General features: G+C 35.1%; 1 protein-coding gene across 1 annotated transcript in view; it reads right to left on the bottom strand.

Moving 5' to 3' along the window:
• ADAMTS19 (ADAM metallopeptidase with thrombospondin type 1 motif 19) overlaps positions 1-20,098 on the bottom strand; it is a gene marked incomplete at its 3' end in the record, with an annotated part of 230,285 nt that overhangs the window by 164,334 nt on the left and 45,853 nt on the right. Inside the window, exons 3-6 of the mRNA XM_084252833.1 lie at positions 14,688-14,853; positions 6,183-6,355; positions 4,713-4,796; positions 3,896-4,053 (exon numbers count right to left, since the gene is read on the bottom strand). Of these exons, the coding sequence (XP_084108959.1) occupies positions 3,896-4,053; positions 4,713-4,796; positions 6,183-6,355; positions 14,688-14,853 (581 nt within the window). The remainder of the gene's footprint in view (positions 1-3,895; positions 4,054-4,712; positions 4,797-6,182; positions 6,356-14,687; positions 14,854-20,098) is intronic.

Here is a 20,098-nt window from a genome sequence, read left to right as displayed (position 1 = left end):
CGCAGCAAAAGCAGTAATAAGAGGAAAATATATAGCAATAGAAGCTCACATCAAGAAACAAGAAAGAACTCAAAGAAACAACCTAATCTCCAAGCTCAAAGATCTAGAAAAAGAACAACAAAAAACCCCAAAACCAGTAGAAGAAAAGAAATAAAAAAAACCAAAGCAGAAATAAATGAAATTGAAACTAAAAAAACAATCCAAAAGATTAATGAAACCAAGAGCTGTTTCTTCGAAAAAAATCAATAAAATAGACAAACCCCTAGCCAGGCTCACAAAGGAAAAAAGGGAGAAAGCACAAATAAACAGGATCAGAAATGAAAGAGGAGAAATCACAACGGACACAGCAGAAATAAAAAGAATAATCGGTAACTACTATGAAGAGTTGTATGGAAACAAGTTCAACAATCTAGAGGAGATGGACAAATTCCTAAAACTCTACAATCACCCAAAGCTAGATAAAGAAGAAATAGAATACCTAAACATACCAATTACAAGCAGCGATATTGAAATGGTAATCAAAAACCTCCCCAAATGGGCCTCCCCGGTGGCGCAGCGGTTGAACGCTGGGTTGCGAAGCTGCTCGCTGCCTCTGCAGCGCCGGTTCGATCCCCGGCTGCTCCCTGGCCACCTGAGGAGGGTCCCACATGGCGCGCAGACCTCTCCTGCCGCCCGCTGCTCCCCTCAGCAGTGTACTTCGGTCCTTCTGCCTGCTCTGCTCCCCGCTCTGGCTCTGGTGAATTCTTTCACCCTCCCGCGCTTCTGACTGTACCCAGTGCTTGTATAAATAAATAAAATAAATCTTAAAAAAAAAAAAAAAAAAAAAAAAAACCTCCCCAAAAACAAAAGCCCAGAACCTGATGGATTTACAAACGAATTCTACCAAACATTCAGAGATGAATTGGTACCTATCCTTCACAAACTCTTTCCAAAAATTGAGAAGGAAGAGACAATACCAAACACGTTCTATGAAGCCAACATTACACTAATACCAAAACCGATTAAGGACAACACAAAAAAGGAAAACTACAGGCCAATCTCCCTAATGAACACTGATGCAAAAAATCCTCAACAAAATTTTAGCTATCAGAATTCAACAATGTATCCATAAGATAATTCACCACGACCAAGTAGGATTCATTCCAGGGACATAAGGATGGTTTAACATCTGAAAATCAATCAATGTTATCCAACACATCAACAAAAATAAATATAAAAACCATATGATAATATCAATAGATGCTGAGAAAGCTTTCGACAAAGTACAACACCCATTCATGATAAAAGCCCTTGAAATTCTTGGGATACAAGAGACGTACCCCAACATCATAAAGGCCATCTATGACAAGCCAACAGCCAGTATCATTCTCAATGGTGAAAAGCTGAAAGCAATTCCAATAAGATCTGGAACAAGACAAGGATGCCCACTCTCACCACTGCTTTTCAATATAATACTGGAAGTCCTAGCCAGAGCAATAAGACAAGAGAAAGACATCCAAGGAATCCAAATAGGAAAAGAAGAAGTCAAACTATCACTATTTGCAGATGATATGATAATATACATAGAGAACCCCAAAAACTCCACAGAAAAACTAATTCAACTCATCAATCAGTTCAGTAAAGTGGCAGGATACAAAATCAACACACAAAAGTCAGTAGCCTTCCTATACACAAACAATAAATCTGAAGAAGAAGAAATCAAAAAAATCATCCCTTTTATTATTGAAACAAAAAAAAATCAAATATTTGGGAATAAATCTAACAAAAGAGGTAAAGGACCTATACAAAGAAAACTATAAAACACTATTAAAAGAAATAGAAGAAGACACAAAGAAATGGAAAGACATCCCCTGCTCATGGATTGGAAGAATAAACATTATTAAAATGGCCATCCCACCAAAAGCAATATACAGATTCAATGCTATTCCAATCAAAATTTCAATGTCATTCTTCAAAGAAATAGAACAATTATTGATGAAATTCATATGGAATCACAAAAAACCCCGAATTGCCAAAGCTCTCCTGAAAAAGAAAGAAGGGAATGGAGGCATCACACTCCCAGACTTCAAACTATACTACAAAGCCATAATCATCAAAACTGCATGGTATTGGAACAAGAACAGACATACAGACCCATGGAATCGAATAGAAAATCCAGAAATAAACCCACAGATTTATGGTCAACTAATCTTTGACAAAGGAGCAAAGACTATGCATTGGAGCAAAGAAAGTTTGTTCAATAAATGGTGCTGTGAAAACTGGGTTGCTACATGCAAAAGAATGAAGCTTGACCCTACCTCACTCCATACACAAAAATCAACTCAAAATGGATTAAAGAACTAGACATAAGACCTGAAGCCATAAAATATATAGAAGGAAATATAGGCGAAACACTACATGATTTGCACATCAAAGACATCTTTACAGATACATCACCCAAAGCAGTGATAGTGAAGGCAAAGATAAACAGCTGGGACTACATCAAATTAAAGAGCTTCTGCACAGCAAAAGAGAGAATAACAAAAACAAAGAGAAACCCCACTGACTGGGAGAACATTTTTGCACCCAACACTAATGATAAAGGACTGATCACAAAAATCTGCAAAGAGCTGATGAGACTCAACAACAACAAAGAAAATAATCCAGTCAAAAAATGGGCAGAAGAGCTAAAAAGAAACTTCTCTGAAGAGGAAATGCAAATGGCCAACAGGCATATGAAAAAATGTTCAACATCACTTGTAATCAGGGAAATGCAAATCAAAACCACCATGAGATGCTATCTTACACCAGTGAGAATGGCACATATTAAAAAAACTAGCAACAACAAATGTTGGCGAGGTTGTGGAGAAAAAGGAACTCTCCTGCACTGTTGGTGGGAGTGCAAACTGGTCCAACCACTATGGAGAGCTGTGTGGAGATTTCTTGACCTACTAAACATAGAGCTTCCATAGGATCCAGCAATTCCACTTCTAGGTATTTACCCAAAGGACACAGAAACATCAATTCCAAAGAGCACCTGCACACCTATGTTTATAGCAGCACTGTTTACAATAGCTAAGCTTTGGAAACAGACCAAATGCCCAAAAATAGATGACTGGATCAAGAAGATGTGCTACATATATACCAGGGAATATTACTCAGCATTCAAAAAAGATAAATACATGCAATTTGCAGCAACATGGATGGCGCTGGAAGGGATCATGCTCAGTGAAATAAGCCAAAAAGAAAAAGAAAAATACCGGATGGTCTCACTCATAGCAGGAATCTAGAAAACTTAAATAAGGGACCAGGAAAATGAATAACTATAAGAAAGTGAAAATCAAAATCAACAAAAAACTATGAACCAGAGACACTTTTTGGGGGGTGGGGGGCAGGATGGATGGGATTGGGGTCAGAATGGGGGGGTTGCAACTGTATGGGGAATATATAAAAATAAAATTTATTATTAAAAAAAAGATCAGTTTAAGAGTAATATACTAATATAGAGTACTCATACAGAGTTTACTGTGGTTCATTATTTAACCTACTTATAGTTATACTTAATGCTATATTACAAAAGCTTATGAGTAACAGAATTCCATGATGCTGCTCAAAATTAGAGATTTCACTGTAACTTATTTTCTTCATGTAGTAAGTTTTCACGCATCACCCATGGTTGTATCTTCAAAAATTTATGGTCAAGTTTTTTATTTTTTTAATTAAATCACCAAATGTTTTGTCAAGATAGCATTTAAAATGTGACTGTTCAGAGATTAGTTATTATAAATTCAGGGAGATGACTACCATCACCAATGCCAAAAGATTTTTGCCACACAAAATCTGGAATAGGCCTTAATAGGATTACCAGAAGGCTCTGGTATAAGGAATGCCATTTAATTGGCTTTGGACATTTTACCTTGTTATAAGTATAGCTGCATCCACAGATGTCAGGTCTTCTCCCCAGTTTGTGGACATCTCTAAATGGATATCATTTTTTTTGCCAAATTCTTCATGTTGCCACTTACAAAAACTCTCCAGCATTTTCTCTCCATGGTGCCCAATATATAGATCAGCCTGCACAAGAAGAGATTACATTTCGACTTAAATTATTCTCAGATATTCAAAAAATTAAAACTCAGGGGGACTTCTTAAGTTATCAAGGCAGACTGCTAAACATAACATTAATCAGAACTGAAAGACAGTCAAGATTATTATAGCCAGAGTTAAAAGTCTCTCAACTTTGCGAAGTTACAATCATTACAAAATTTGTTTTGTACAAAAAAGAGAAGGGTGGAATCTTTATACTTAAATAACTCACTCTTTCTATAATTAAAGAATAAAAGTTTTCCAAAGTGCTAGTTAGAAGCATACTAAAATGATGCCACAGAACGTTCTTCATTTAAAATGAATTATAGATAAGAAAAAGTTTTAAAAGCACATGCTTAAATAAAAAAAAAATAAAACCCATAAAAGCTACATTTAAAAATTACATTTTGGAAAGTTGAGGTTTGTTTTTTGGATCCTTGGAAACTAAGAACATTTTGGTTTTGGAATAAAATTGAGGTATTAACCAAAACCAAAGGCCAGTTTTATGTATACTTTAAGTGACTCAGTGGATATTTCTGGAATGAAAGTCAATAAAAAAAGTATGTCTCTAACATTCTCTTACTTAAAAATACTTGAACACTACCTCTCACCCACTTAATTGAATAAAAAACTCAAGACTTTCTTACTGGAGTTTCATGGAGCAGAATAAGCTTTATCACACGAAGATTGACATGCACACCAAGACTCTTGTGTTGAAAAAGGTTAAAAACCTAAAAACAAATGGAAATAAAAATCCTAAAATAAAACTGAAAGGCATTTTGATTTTCTTTATAACCCAGATATGAGAGAAGTCTCAATTTAATTGAGAAATCTCATATATTAAAAAGTCTTTTTTAAATATTAACTTAATAAGCAATAAAAACATAGCTAATTCACTTCAGATGTCAAACAATTTAGACCTAAATTCTGAGATTACTTAGTGCAACCTTGATAGTCTAGGTATTTCAGTGGGGTGTAGAGGGAAGGTTGGGCTTTTCTCAATACTGCAGGAAAGAATCTTAGTTACTAAATCCTAGATTTTTTCATTAAGACCAAAAAGTGCCAGTTTCTTCCCTTCTTTTGGGAAACAGTCCTGAAGACAGCCTGCTTTATGTTACTTCCTAATTCACTTAGTGTCCTTATTCTCTTCCAAGGCTTCTGCCCAGGAACAGGATTTTCAAAGCTCCCTTCTTTCACACTGCCCATGAAGACAGGCTACAGGCCATTGCTGCTTAGTGGAATGTGAGTGTGGGTATAGCAATATTGGAAAGAGAGGTGAATGTTTTATGTGGTACCTTGCCCTTTTGTATTATGTAGCATTTATTAAATTTGTAATAGAAAAATATAAAACTGGCACACTGAACCCAAACTTTTAGAGGGCTTACTACTCGGGAATATATAGACAAGACAGATGTGTAAGAAAAGTTTTCCACTGCAAAAACAGTCAAATGATAGCAAAAATTATTTGCCCCACCTTAAGATCTACCTCCTACTACAGCTAATTCTACCTTGAAAGAGGTATGCCTGACAGGGTATTCACTTGAGTCAAGGGTTAATTGGTAGGAAGTTAGCATAAGATGCTAGATATGGAGACTACTGCATCTAGAAACTGTCAACCAAAATTAGCTACATGTGATTCAGTTGGTTAATAAGGTAGCTATTAACTATTATTTATCAACAAATGTCTCTGACATCCAATTTTACATAGCTATATAAAAAATTCAATAGATTACTAACCTGTTTTTGTTCCACATCATAATCTGTAATACTTTTGAGGAGGCCATGCATATAAAACAATATTATAACGTTTTTGCTAATTTCAACAAATGGCCTTTGATAAAAAAGAAAAGGCGACAAAAAAGAGAGAAGAAAAAATAAAGTTTTGCCATATCAAAATAATAGGGTGCTTCTTTACTAGAAGGTATGAACTCCTATTTTGATATCTCTTTTAATAGGTATCATTTAGGTATAACTAAATTTTGTTTTTTTTTTCTTTATGATGTCAATAATAGATAGAACAGTAATGAGTTAATTTTTAAAGAACTTCATTATACTCACACATTTCTTCCTTAGAGTTTTCTTGAAAAAATCCCAAGCGCACTTTAAAGTTTGCCTACCATATTTAAGATGGTTAGAATGAATCTCCTGGCCGCGTCTGCTCCATGATAGGAAACCATTGCTGGCTCTGCGACCACTACAGTCTCTATGTTGTATTCTTGAGGTAATTTGTATGAATATCGTTTCCCTCTTCCACTTTCTGTTATTTTTTTAGATCTAGTTCTTCCTTTATCTGAAATAGAGAAATGAATTTTGAATAGTACCTCCATCTTATGAAAGTAAACAGAAAATTTTAATCTCTAAGTTTCCTGCACACACCAGCTCAAAAGGGGCATTTGATTTTGGAGTATAATTTTGAAATTAGACAGACTAAACTTCCACGATTTATTAACACTGCTAACAGGAAACTAGTATCATCCAGTCAGCCTCAGTGTCCTCATCTATAAAATGGGTAATAATAACATACATTCTAGAGTATTGATGGCTTATAATAAGATTACATTAGTAAAAATTTCTAGCACAGAGAAACACAAAAATAAAGTAACTAAATAAATAAAAGATACCATGATATTCTTTTGCAAACCACTTGTTATAAGAAGTGCCTCAAGTGATCGCTTCATGCAGCCTAATTTCAGGTAGATACCCTAATTACTTAAATATTATGCAAGGGTTACAAAGGATTTAGTTCTGACTCTTACTAGGATCGTACAGAAGTTATGACCTTAGGGTAATAAAGATTCCTCAAACAGGACCATATAAAAGCAGTATCCACAAATAATTGTAGTTATAAATTTAACTACATAAAATATGTCTGTTTATTAAAATATGCCACTATTATAATGAAAAGCATGCCACCAAGTGGGAGAAGATATTTACAATACTTCTCTATAAAAGAAATAGTCATGATGTAGTGTATCAATCATCAAGAAGTTGTCAATTTATAATGCTGTACACTTAAAACTTACATAATATTAAAGACCAATGTTCTCAAAAAAACTTTTTAAAAAGATTTTATATGCAAAAAAAAAGTTACTCTAAATCAATGACAGATATCCTAAAGATAAATTGGCAAAGGACTTGCATAGTCAATTCTTCTAAAAAGGAAGTTGGCTAATTAGCACATGAGAAGGTGCTCAAGCTCATCAGTATTAGGGGAAATGCAAATTGAAACTGCAATAAGTTAAATTAAAATTCCTAGAGTGACCAAAAGAAAGACATGTTTACATCAAGTATTGACAGGAATGTGGAGATAATTGGAAGACCCACACACATGCATGCCAAGGGTTTAAATTAGGATAAACACTTTGAAAAACTTGTTAGTAGTATCTACTACAGTTCAACATTTGCATACCCAATGATCTAAAATGCATACTCATCAGAAATGCATACAAATCCCATGCACACTATTCTATATAGTTCAAATAATCATCACAAATAGAATGGTTAGAGAAATGATGGCATATCCATACAATAGAAAGCTATATAGCAATGAAAACGAGTCAACTACCTCAACATGCAAAAATATGGATGAATCTCACAAACATAATGCTGAGCTAAAGAAACCAATGATGAGAATATTCCATTTATAGAAACAAGAAAAACTGGGAAGTCAAGATGTTACAAGTCAGCATAAAAAATATCTTGGGGTTTTGAGAAATGAATGCCTGGGAATAGCCACAAGGTGAATAGCTATGGTGTTGATATTTTCTATTTATTTATGTTATTTGTATCCTTATTTTTTTTGAGATAAGATTGGTTTAAAATGTGTGTATGATTTAGAGGCATAGGATCATACCCTTTCATGTATGTTACCATACCACACCCACCACCAGTGCACTGGCAGTCTATTCTACAAGTCTATATTCATTTGAGAAAATTCAGCATTTGAACATTTGTGCAACTTCCTGTACACATGCGGCATTTCAATAAGGAATTTACAGCTTTAACAGCTTTACTGAGGTGTAATTTACATGCCATAATGGGAAACTACTTAAGTATACAAGGCAATTAGTTATAATAAATTTCTATAGTTGCACAACTATGTCCACAATCTATTGCTAAATTAAATATAGTCTATATGTCTCCTTACTATTTACCAAAATTCTGTTGCTATCACTAAATCACTATCATCTCCTTTCCCTACTTTTTGTACTTGTGAGCTGACATCATTTACATTTCTTCACTATAATTTTAGTTCATTCCCGGAAGTAACTGTGTTTATTGGAATCCCATGGAGATAAATGCGTGTTCAATTAGTCATTCCCTAGATGCCTGTAATTTTGTTTTGAATTTGGAGATGAATATTACCATAGTTTTAGTCCATCTTGGTTACTGATAAATTCCTTAAGTCTTGTCACTGGTCTTGTTTTGCTTTGCTTGCAAATTCGCTTAAATATATTTTACTTACCAGCTTCCCTGGTGGTGCAAGGGGTTAAGCACTGCACTATGAGGCAATCCGCAGCCTCTGCAGCACAAGTTCGATCCCTGGCCAGCCAGAAAGAAACCCACATGGTGAAGCAGACCTCTCCTGTCTCGCCTGCTGCTCCCCTCAGCAGTGTATTTCAGTCTGCCTGTTCTGTTCCCCCCTCTGTCTCTGGTGAGTCCTCTCACCCCCAGCCCCGCATCTCTATCATATACCCCAGCTCTTGTATGCATAAATAAATAAATCTTTAAAAGTATATATATATATTACTTAATACTCTACCTTCTTTCCTCTAATGTCTTTTCTCTGTGCCAGGATCAATTTATCTTTGAATTCTTGAACTACTGGTTTCCTTCTGTTATTGACTTCTAGGCTAAAGTGAATCAGCTCTCAGATCTAACATGAAATTGATGCCCCCACCACTACAGGAAACTTTACTGGTCTCTGATATTTCCATAATTTGTAACACTTTGCTTTTTCTATCAGAGACTCAGAGCAAAAATCTATTCAACCAACAGAGTATTACGCAAATATCAAGAAAGTCTATTAACTAAGTTAACCACAGTATTATAGAAATAAATGCCAAGATCCCTTTTTTAATGAAAAATAAACATACTATACATGAAACAAGGCAGAACAGAAGGATAAAAACAACAATAGCCACCTGGAAAGGAATCACTGGTTAAAATTCATGGATCCAAATTTAGTACCGGCAGTCAACATCAAAGACCTTGATGCAGAACAAAAATAGATAGTGGGGGCTTCCCTGATGGTGCAAGGGGTTAAGTCTCAGCATTATGAAGATATGGGTAACCACTGCAGCACAAGTTCGATCCCCGGCCACATGGTGGCCCACATGGTGGCCCACATGGTGCAGCAGACCTCTCCTGTCTCACCCGTTGCTCCCCTCAGCAGTGTATTTCAGTAGATCCACCTATTCTGTTCCCCACTCTGTTTCTGGTGAGTCCTCTCAACCCCCTCCTCCCACAACACCTCTGGCCTACACCACAGGTCTTGTATGCATTAAAAAAAAAATAGATATTGGGTTTATCAACATTCTGAGATCTAGGACAATTAGGAATGTAATAGTCTAATTGTACTCAGTCTTACCTACAATTAAATGTTAGCATATCATTATATAAACTTAGTATCTAGTAGGGAACATTCCTAAAAGTATATGAAAGATTGATCTGGGCTAAGTCAACACCTATTAACTGATTATGGGAAATTATTTATATATGTGCATAGGAAACCTATACACAGACATATATATGGAGATATTAGGGCATATATATCTCCATATATACACACATATCTATATAACTTTATATATAGTTATATGGAGAAACATATAAGGAGCTAATGATACAGATATATATCTCCTAGTAGCCTAGATGGGCATGATCTTCTGTGTTAAAATCATGCCATGGGGGCCTCCCCAATGGTGCAGCAGTTGAACGCTGGGCTGCAAAGCTGCCCGCAGTCTCTGCAGCACTGGTTCCATCCCTGGCCACCAGCGAGGATACCACATGGTGCGCAGACCTCTCCTGCTGTGCCCGCTGCTCCCCTCAGCAGTGTACTTCATCAGTCTGCCTGTTCTGTTCCCCGTTCTGGCTCTGGTGAATTCTCTCACCCTCCTGTGCTTCTGACTGTACCCAGTGCTTGTATAAATAAATAAATCTTTTAAAAAAAATTATGACATGGTAGGAACAGAGGATGATGAGATGACAGGCACAATATTAGAAACAAAACATTATTACGAGTACACTTAATAACTTACAGAAACAAAAAGGTGATTACAATTACTTTCTTGTTTCTGTTTTTGTTTTGATTTGGAAGTGTAGTTCTTACTTCTTACAAGTGCCTAGGTAGATAATAGGGGATATCAACATTATAATTTAGGAGGAATTAGCTTTAGATTTATTCAGTATGAGGTGCCAGAGAGACATCTGAATAGAAGTTACTAAATATCTGGCAGTCAGGAGACAGGTTGAAATAGAGATAGAGTTTGGAAGTAATCACTGCATAAGTGAGGTTCAACCCATGGATCTGGATTGTATCACCCCAGAAATCATGTGAATCATGTGGAGTGCAAAATATAAAGTAGGAACTCCTGGGAAATGCCTGCATTTAAGGGGGTGCACATATGGGAGGAGTGCTCACAGAGGAGAAAAAGAAAATAAAAGGGGAGCTCAAATAGAAATGAAGGGGATAATTATAAAATGAGGAGCTTTTTAACTGCACCACAAGTGGTAGACAGGTCATCTAAGAGAAAAATAGAAAAGTTTGTTTCCATTAACATCCAACCTAGTGACAGCTGTGTTGACTCCAAGAGATCAGTGTGCTGTGTCCTAATTTGCATGTTACATTTAAATAGTCTACTTGAAACTATTAAGTTTTCTTAACAATCTCAACTTTATGGTATATCACATCAAACAAGTTAGCCATTGAGTGTGAAAATCATGCATATTGAAATAATCTTTTTATGAAGTCACTGCCTTTGATGTCCTCATTGTCTGCGTCAACTATGCTGAGCTCATTCTTTATTTCCTAAATCTTCGGACTATTTTTCACCAACGTGTATAAACAACATAGTTGATACCACACCATTTCAGTTAGAGGAATTTTAAAATGTATTCACGAACACTCAATGTGTACTCTCCATAATACCCTCCACATAGTGACAATAATCTCCACAGTGATGATGGATGGCATATGGAAACTATTTCAGTGGTCGTCTGGTTACATTAGCTCTAAGAATAGAGATGATGTCCAGTGCTTCTCAAATCCTTAATAGATCAGTTTTCTTCAAGTCCATAAATCTATTTCTTGTTCACACTGAGTCCTAGACATAGTCATAGTTTATACTAAAATGTGAAGGAATATTTACTGATAATGTCACTTGCCTTGAGAATGTGGTCTTCCAAGACCATATTTTCTAGATAGTCCTGACCAGGGCACACAAGTTTGTCATTATCTACCCCATGACTATCTTTAAAGTTAAAGGGTTTACTCTCATGCCCATATTGCTGAAATCTGGCTCCAGTTCACCTAGTCAATGCTTTCTCCAGCATTATACCTCTGTGTATGTTCCTTCTGCCTGAAATGCTCTTTCTGTCTGACAACATAAGTTAAAAATTTCAGGTATGTTTTTCATTTTCACACTAATCTCATTTAATTCTCGCAACAGGCATGCCCATCCCCATCCCCATTTTGAGTATTCTGAAAGGTAAGCTTTTCAAGGTTACACAGCCTGAAAGTGGTAGCACAGGAACGTGAACACAGGCAGTGTGACCCCGAAGTTCACATTCTTAACTAGCCCACTCTGTTCTCTCTTTTCCCTGTAGTCTGGATAAGTTCTACTTGCTCTCTCAGGCTAACAGCCTCCCAACATTAAAGCTTTAGAAGTTGAGTCTGTCCTATTCTTGTAAGACTATAGAACAATTGCTCATTTACCATTTTATCTACAACTATACACCGTTTACCTCTTGAGAATAAAGCTGTGCTATTTAGCTGCATCCTTGTAAGATGATAAGTTGTGCTTAGTTGCAAATAAAATAGTCAATGTTCAAAAATTTGAGGGGATTGAAAAATAACTAACTCAGTGACACTAAAGCTATGCCTTGAATGTGGGGACCCCTGACTCTGAAACTCAAGTGTTTTCTTCTCCTTTATGTTATCTTTTTTTTAAGAACACAACAAAGTCATCTTAAAGTATGAAAAACATATCATACAATCAATACATGTAGACAGCATACACATCAGGCATTCAGAATACAAAGGGGAATAATGCTAAAACCAAGTTGGATACAAGTAAACACCATGATTTCTTTATGTAAAGGCAAGTACTATCTGGATTATAATATGGATTATCCAAATTGCAACATATGTTCAGAACGTTAGTACACCAGCCTCAAGTGAAAAGGGAGGAGCTACAATTTGTTATCAGTAGGAAGAAATGAGTATTACAATTCACAACTAATAACTTAAAAATTCTAGACCCTTAAAAAGCATCTGAAAATAGGTAAGCTCAATAATTTATTCAGTTGATGACAGCTCAGCCCTCCTTGCATGCAAGTGTTTGATCCAAATAGGTCAACATTAATATATAACAGTCACACATGAAAAAAAAAAACATAATTAGAAACTTTGTGAAGAATGTTTGCCAAATATAAACCATGTATTTATGCCAAATATGAACCATGTATTTATGCTTTATAAACCTATTAAAAATAAGAATTTCCTAGAAACATTTCCTCCATGCACAATGGCTTACAAAGCCTGCTTTGTGTCATCCACGTACATGAGTAGTTACAACAGCTGGAACTTACTATTCAAAAGCTTCATAGTGCAGATTGCCAGCATAGCTCACACAGGGCAATCTCCTTAAAGGGACTAGACCCAAGCTGTTCTTGCTGCTGTCACTGTTTCACAATATAAGCATTTTTCTTTTGCTTGTTCATAATGCTTTGACTTTCATCAGCTGTTTTTATCTCCTTAGTGTCTACAACTCTAAGAAAAGAGAGATGCATCTATTTAAATGGCCTTGATGGGTACATTGAAGAACGTGGCATGTGCTGTTCCCCTTAAGCCACTTTTGAAGATAATTGTCACAGAGGCTGATACCATGAACTTTCCCAAAAGAATACAGAAATCACAAGTTAGAGATAAATATATTATAAACAAAAACATTATAATTCTTTCTGTATCTGAACACCCTAGACAACTGATGACACGAATGTCCTATGGACTTGCAAATGTTACTTATTGTCAGGATTTATATATATCAAAACCAGCCTCAAACATCATCCAATTTTAGAATTAATATATTGGCACTAACAATAGTAACACCTAATTTTATTGATTAGTATTTATATATATGTGTGTGTGTGTGTGTGTATCATTGTTCATTTTTGTACAATGTTTGCTTTCTCCTCTCAAGTATAGTCCCCATCAACTTCCAACCACCAATTCACCCGTGAATCATCATCATAGTCCCTTGTGCTCTTCCCTCCCACTTTGATCCCTCTTCCTCCCCCTCCCTTGCAGAATATCTCTGATTTACAGTTGCTGCTAATTTTGTTTATTATTATTATTTCCTGATCCCTTATTTGGTTCCCCTATATTCCTTTTATAAGTGAAGCCATCCGGTATTTTTTCTTTTTCCTTCTGGCTTATTTCATTTAGCATAATCCTTTCCAGCCCCAACCATGAAGCTGCAAATGGCAAGTTTATCTTTAATGATTGCTGAACAATATTCCATTGCATAACACCTAATTTTAAATCTGCACCAAATTTCAAAGTGTTACATTAAGAACTCTTCAATATATTCATATTTCTTCAGATGCTAACAGGAAATATTTCTCCCCTCAATAAATATTCACTAAGAGGTCTGGATTAAATGTCTAAATTTTTTTCCTAGAGAATCTAGTAAGATTTTTTCTGAATGCAGGTTAGGACTTTCAGTTCCTTTTATGGAACAGAAGCCATTCCCTTTCCTTACAGATGTGGCAAATGCCACAGGTCCAGAAGTGTACAAACAGTCACCCCCATTTCACTCCTGGGCAGAACTGGCAGACAAGATATAATACTTTCAAATATAAGGTCTTCTAACACTACAAATAAAATCTAAAGGCATAAATCTTTACTCTTCTTACTATTCCTCTGTTAATTTTAATCTCCAAGATAATTTTTATTGGGCTCAATTAAAAAAAAAGAAGTACAAGATTCTTCTGGTGAAAGTATGGAGCTATCTATGATGTTCTCATAGAGATAGACTAAAATAAGGCCATGAGTCCAGAGTATTCAGTTTCAGGCTATCTGGAATCTCTCCGTCTCATTTCTATTCCAGTAAGGTGAATATTATCCCATGAGGAACACCCCATAATTCAAGAGGATATAGAGCATGTTACATATTAATCTCTGGTGAGGTCCTTTCAAGTTTTCTCTTTTCTATATTAAAATACAGTGCTTCATAAAAAACTAAAAGAAAGTCTAAATAGATATGTTTGATACTAATCAGAGATTCCATATTAAAAAAAGGAAAGCTGAATGGAGAGAGAAGGTAAAGGAAGAAAGACTTTTTAAAACAATTCATCTTCCATTGCATATTTGGTGAATTCCTTGCAGGAGAAAGCATTACCTGAAATGACACCACAGGAAGCACTGTGAGGATGTGATTCCTCTTTGGCTTTTTCCTCCACGGACCTTTTCTGCCTATATACACGGTGTGGATGACCTGTAATGGCCACTGTATCATTGAGTGGTTCAATAAACATGAAGTCCTCATTGAGCTGTATAAATCCCATCTGGAATACATAACATTAAAAAGATAAGAAAAACCATTTGAATAAATTACTTTCTAAGTTCTTCTACTCATATAAACTCTGTTTTCTTTCACATATGTGCACACAGTCTTGCAGTGAAGCTGTTTTAGCAACCCTATTAAGAAGATTACTGTCTTCCCATTTTATTACTTCATCTTTATGTACTTTTTGCACTAGCATAAGCTTCATTTAGTTAGTCTTAGCCTGTGTGGGTGGGAGGCTAGAAGCCAGCAACAGATGCATAGTAAAAATTCTGGAATGTTAAAGGCTCACTTTGGGAGACCCATGGGGTCACTTACATGTTCAACATGTACAGAAGAGCAAGACAATTTTTAATTGCATATAGCACACAGTTCAACTTTTTGACAACCATTATTTGCAAAAAAAAAAAAAAAAAAAAGGTTCAAGTATCGTATCATAGCAAAGGTAGGAGGTCTAATACTGAAATTATGGTATAAAATACTGTTTAAAATGTCTACAAAACCTTTTAAAAATGTTTGAAGAATGAATTACAGAAAGAGTGATGTACCACTTATATAAACAAGTTTCATTTCATACAATGCCATGTTTTAAGAATTAACCAATTGTGGACAGAGGGATAAAAATGTCAGATAAGATTATAATCAACAAAAAGAACTTGTAACAAATAGGTATCCTTTTAACATATTCAAGCTAAGCCTTTTAATATATTGAAGCTGTCAAGTTCTTTTCTTCCTTTCAAAAAATTTAGATTTGCATTATAACTAGGAAAATATTTCACATAGAAAAACATGTGACTTGATTTGTTCACTTTTTATTATTTTAGTTAACTGTAATTAATATATATACATTTGACTATTCTGTTACTTCTTTAATATATATATATATATTTTTTTTTATGTGTGTGTGGGACCCTCACTGGCTGCTGGGGAATGAACCGGCGCTGCAGAGGCTGCGGGCAGCCTCACAGCCCAGCGCTCAACCGCTGCGCCACCAGGGGAGGCCCAACCTCTTTAATATTTTTGAAGAGAGAACCCATTAGAAGCTGCATAATTCATACTCAATCTGCTAATATCAAAGTTCTCCATTCTATTTTAAACATATGAAAACTGCATATAGTTAATTTTCATTTGATCTACATATAACTAGCATAGTAATTACATAATCACTTTTTTATAGTGATTAATCACTTCTTCCAAAGTGATTAAAAAAAAACAAACTCACAGTTAAAAATTATGTTTGCTTAGAAATATATTTTTAATTATTAAAGTATAACTTCTGTAAAAAGACCAAGTGACTGTGCATATGCTACCTTATCTTATTTTGTATAAAACTTTCACTACATAAGAACTAAGAATAAATCTAAAAGCCCCCATCAACTGAATTCTACTGTGCTTGTACCTAATAAAATTCTCAAGTACTAAATATCAATTCTACCACTGCTTCTCTTCTCGCTTTCTCTCTCCCTCCCTCTTCTCTCTCTCTCTCTCTCTCTCTCTCTCTTTCTTACACACACACACAGGCACACAAAACACATGCATATATCAGCTTGGGATGGGGTAATGCAGAAAAAGATGTACATTAATTAATAGTTCTCTTAAAATATAACATGATCACCCCTCCAAACTTCAAGCTATACTAAATAGTCATAAAAATTAAGACAGTTTGGTACTGGAACAAAAACAGACATACAGACCAATGGAACCGAACAGAGACACCAGAAACAAAACCACATTTATATGGACAAGTGATCTTTGAAAAAAGAACAAAGAATATACAATGGAACATGGACAGTTTGTTCAATAAATGGTGCTGGGAAAACTGGCCCACCACATGCAAAAAAATGAAACTAGACCACTACCTTTCACCATGCATAAAAATCAACTCAAAATGGATAAAAGAACTGGACAAAAGGCCTGAAACCATAAAATATATAGAAGAAAATATAGGTAAAACACTACAAGACATACATCCCAATAACATCTTTAAAGACTCATCACCCAAAGCAAAGAAAGTCAAGGAAAAGATAAACACCTGGGATTACATCAAACTGAAAAGCTTCTGCACAGCAAAAGAGACATTAACCAAAACAGAGAGATACCCCACTCATTGGGAAAAAAAATCTTTGCACTCCAGTCAACTGATAAGGGACTGATCACAAAGACATACAAAGAACTCAAAAGACTCAACAAAAAACAAAATAAACAATCCAGTCAAGAAATAGGCAGAAGAACTTAAAAGACCTTTCTCCAAAGAGGAAATGCAAATGGCCAACAGGCATTTGAAAAAATGTTCAACATCCCTTATCATCAGGGAAATGCAAATCAAAACCACATTGAGATACCACCTTACACCAGTAAGAATGGCACATATCAAAAAAACAAGCAACAACAAATGTTGGCAAGGATGTGGTGAAAAAGGAATTCTCCTACATTGCTGGTGGGAGTGCAAACTAGTCCAACCGCTATGGAAAGCTGTTTGGAGGTTCCTCAGTCTACTAAAAATAAAGCTACCATAAGACCCAGCAATTGTACACCTAGGGATCTACCCAAAGGACACAAAAACATTGATTCAAAAGAACACCTGTACCTATGTTTATTGCAGCACTATTTACAATAGGAAAAACTTGGAAACAATCCAAATGCCCAAAAATAGCTGACTGGATCAAGAAGATGTGGCATATACACACAATGGAATATTATTCAGCAATCAAAAAAAGATAAACTCATGCCATTTGCAGCAATGTGGATGGAACTAGAAGGAATTATGCGCAGTGAAATAAGTCAGAAGGAAAAAGAAAAATATCGGATGGTTTCGCTTATAGGAGGAATATAGGGGAACCAAATAAGACATTAGAGTAAAAAATAGTAACAGTACAAAACACAACAAAGCAAAACCAGACAATTACAAATCAGAGACATACTGCACGGGAGGAGGAAGGAGAGGGATTGGAGGGAGGGAGGGAGGAGCACAGGGGACTGAGGTGATGGTGCATGGTGAAAGAAACCTGGTGGGGACTATACCTGAAGGGGTGGGGGGGAAGCAAATATTGTTTAAAAATGAAAAATGATAATAAATTAAAAGATAAAAAATATATAAGTCTGTATAGTTTGGGTCATTTTTGTGTGATTTTAATGAGTTCCTTTATTTTCATATACTTTTATTTTTTAGTTCTTTCATTTTTCATATACTTTTTAATTCTTTCAAATGTGAATCTAACTTGAATTTTAAAGTACTAACATGTAATCCAAAAAGTGTTCTCTGGAGCCTACTGTAATTTGATGTGGAGGGAAAAAAAAAAGAGTATCAAATATTTTAAAATTTAAATAATGATCATTAAAAAGGTAGCTCATCTACACATAGATTGAGGATAAATGATTCAGATTGGGGAACTAAGAGAAAATGTTACATTTATCTTATATATTATTGTGATTCTGAGGTTCATCAATATTTCAGGCTACTAATAGAACTAATAGTTGGCTGATGATTAAAATAGTAATAGTTATTATAATTACTAACAATTATTGTCTGAGTATTAGATACTTATACACCTCAGGTAAACATGCTCAGTTTCCCTAAATCAAATATATTTACTGTGATACATTTTTTTTCAACAGGTTATAAGTATGGTTAGATTTATAACAGTAATCCATACACAATTTAATTGCATGTTTTAATCATTCCAAGAACAGAATCTAGATTAAGATTACTTGGGTTCCTAACCAAATATTAGCCATGAACTATGAGAAGGTTACAGCACCTTTATCTTTACAACAGCATCATATGGTCAGTTGGAAGATTCATTTTTCAAAAGAATATGCAAAGCTCTTATCAAAGGATCTGAAAATGGGTAACTGCTCTAAATGTTCCCAATAATTTTTATTGTTTTAGTAACAATAAACATAACACAAATATCTCAATATTTGAGTATGGATTGAAAGAGCTCAGAGTGTCCAGAGAATCAAATGTTATTCATTGCTATATTCCCATATTAACATACTAAAGTATGAAATAAATTATTTTTAGGCTAGGATTTGGAAACCCTTTTATAACATCAAATTATCTGATGTTAGGATTTTATCTATAATTTTTAAAATGAGAAGACCGTTTGGGAAAAAATGTTGGCAAAATTCTAAATTGTGACTCATTCATTGAACACATATTTGCTGTCTGACCACATTGTGCAGACGCTCGTCACTCTGGGGCACATTTAGCACCGTGTGTTCAGTGTTCCTTCTTCAGGGAAGGCTTTTCTATCTGAGACCAGAAGACCATCCTCCAGCACAAGAAGTGCGGAAGCAGGGTTGGAATCTTTCAAGATATTGACATTTATTAAAGCAGAATCTTCAGGTTTATTGTATTCCCATAAAAGGATCACTTTTCCCACTAACAAAATAGATCGTTTTATTTGCACTGTGATTTTACATACAATGGAGAAACACAAATCCATATAAACCTTTCTGGATCGCGCCCCTGTGTTAGACAATCTACAATTAGGTAAAACTCACAATCACTTAGACATTGTCCTATCAGTTGTAGACATGAAGAAAAGATTATGTGAATTTGTATGATACTACACATTATCTAGAGTAATGCAAACTATATAAGCATTTTCTTCTAGATTACCCTCTTTAGATTTTTCAAAATGAGTTTAACTATTGAGATGTTTCATGGACTGCAGTTTATAATTTGACTTATTTCCACCAACATGAAGAGTTACACACAGGACAACATCTATACAGTGTCAATTAACATTATTCTTTGATTTGACAATTTAGCAACAATTTCCACATTCTGCAAATTTACCACTAAAGCAGCCATTTATTTTCTTATTAGTTCTGATGTTTTAAAATTTTCCTCTACTTAGATGCTGTTGTGTTTTTTCAAGCAACCATTAATATGGGTCCCCAGGTAGATGTGTTGACACAACCACCAAGTCCTTAACACAACATGAACTAAGCTTTGGTCAATGGGCACAGATATTTATATACAGTAGCTTTAACTCATCAGATATGTGTTTCATTTGTTCACAATCTGTTAGATTCTAAAGATCTAATGTAAACATAACTAAAAATTGAAAAGTCAGAAAGAAACATGGCACCTTCTACTCATTCACACTCCTACTAGGCTAACTCATTCACCTCCATTCCATCACTTCCTATTCATTTACACAACTGAAGCACTACTATAATTATCTCTTGGTTTCTCCTCATTCTATGTTCGTTTCTGAAAATTTTCCTTTCTTCGG

Source organism: Talpa europaea (genome assembly GCF_964194135.1).
Source record: "Talpa europaea genome assembly, chromosome: 13".
NCBI classification, from domain to species: domain Eukaryota; kingdom Metazoa; phylum Chordata; class Mammalia; order Eulipotyphla; family Talpidae; genus Talpa; species Talpa europaea.
This window is presented reverse-complemented; position numbering and strand designations above follow the sequence as displayed.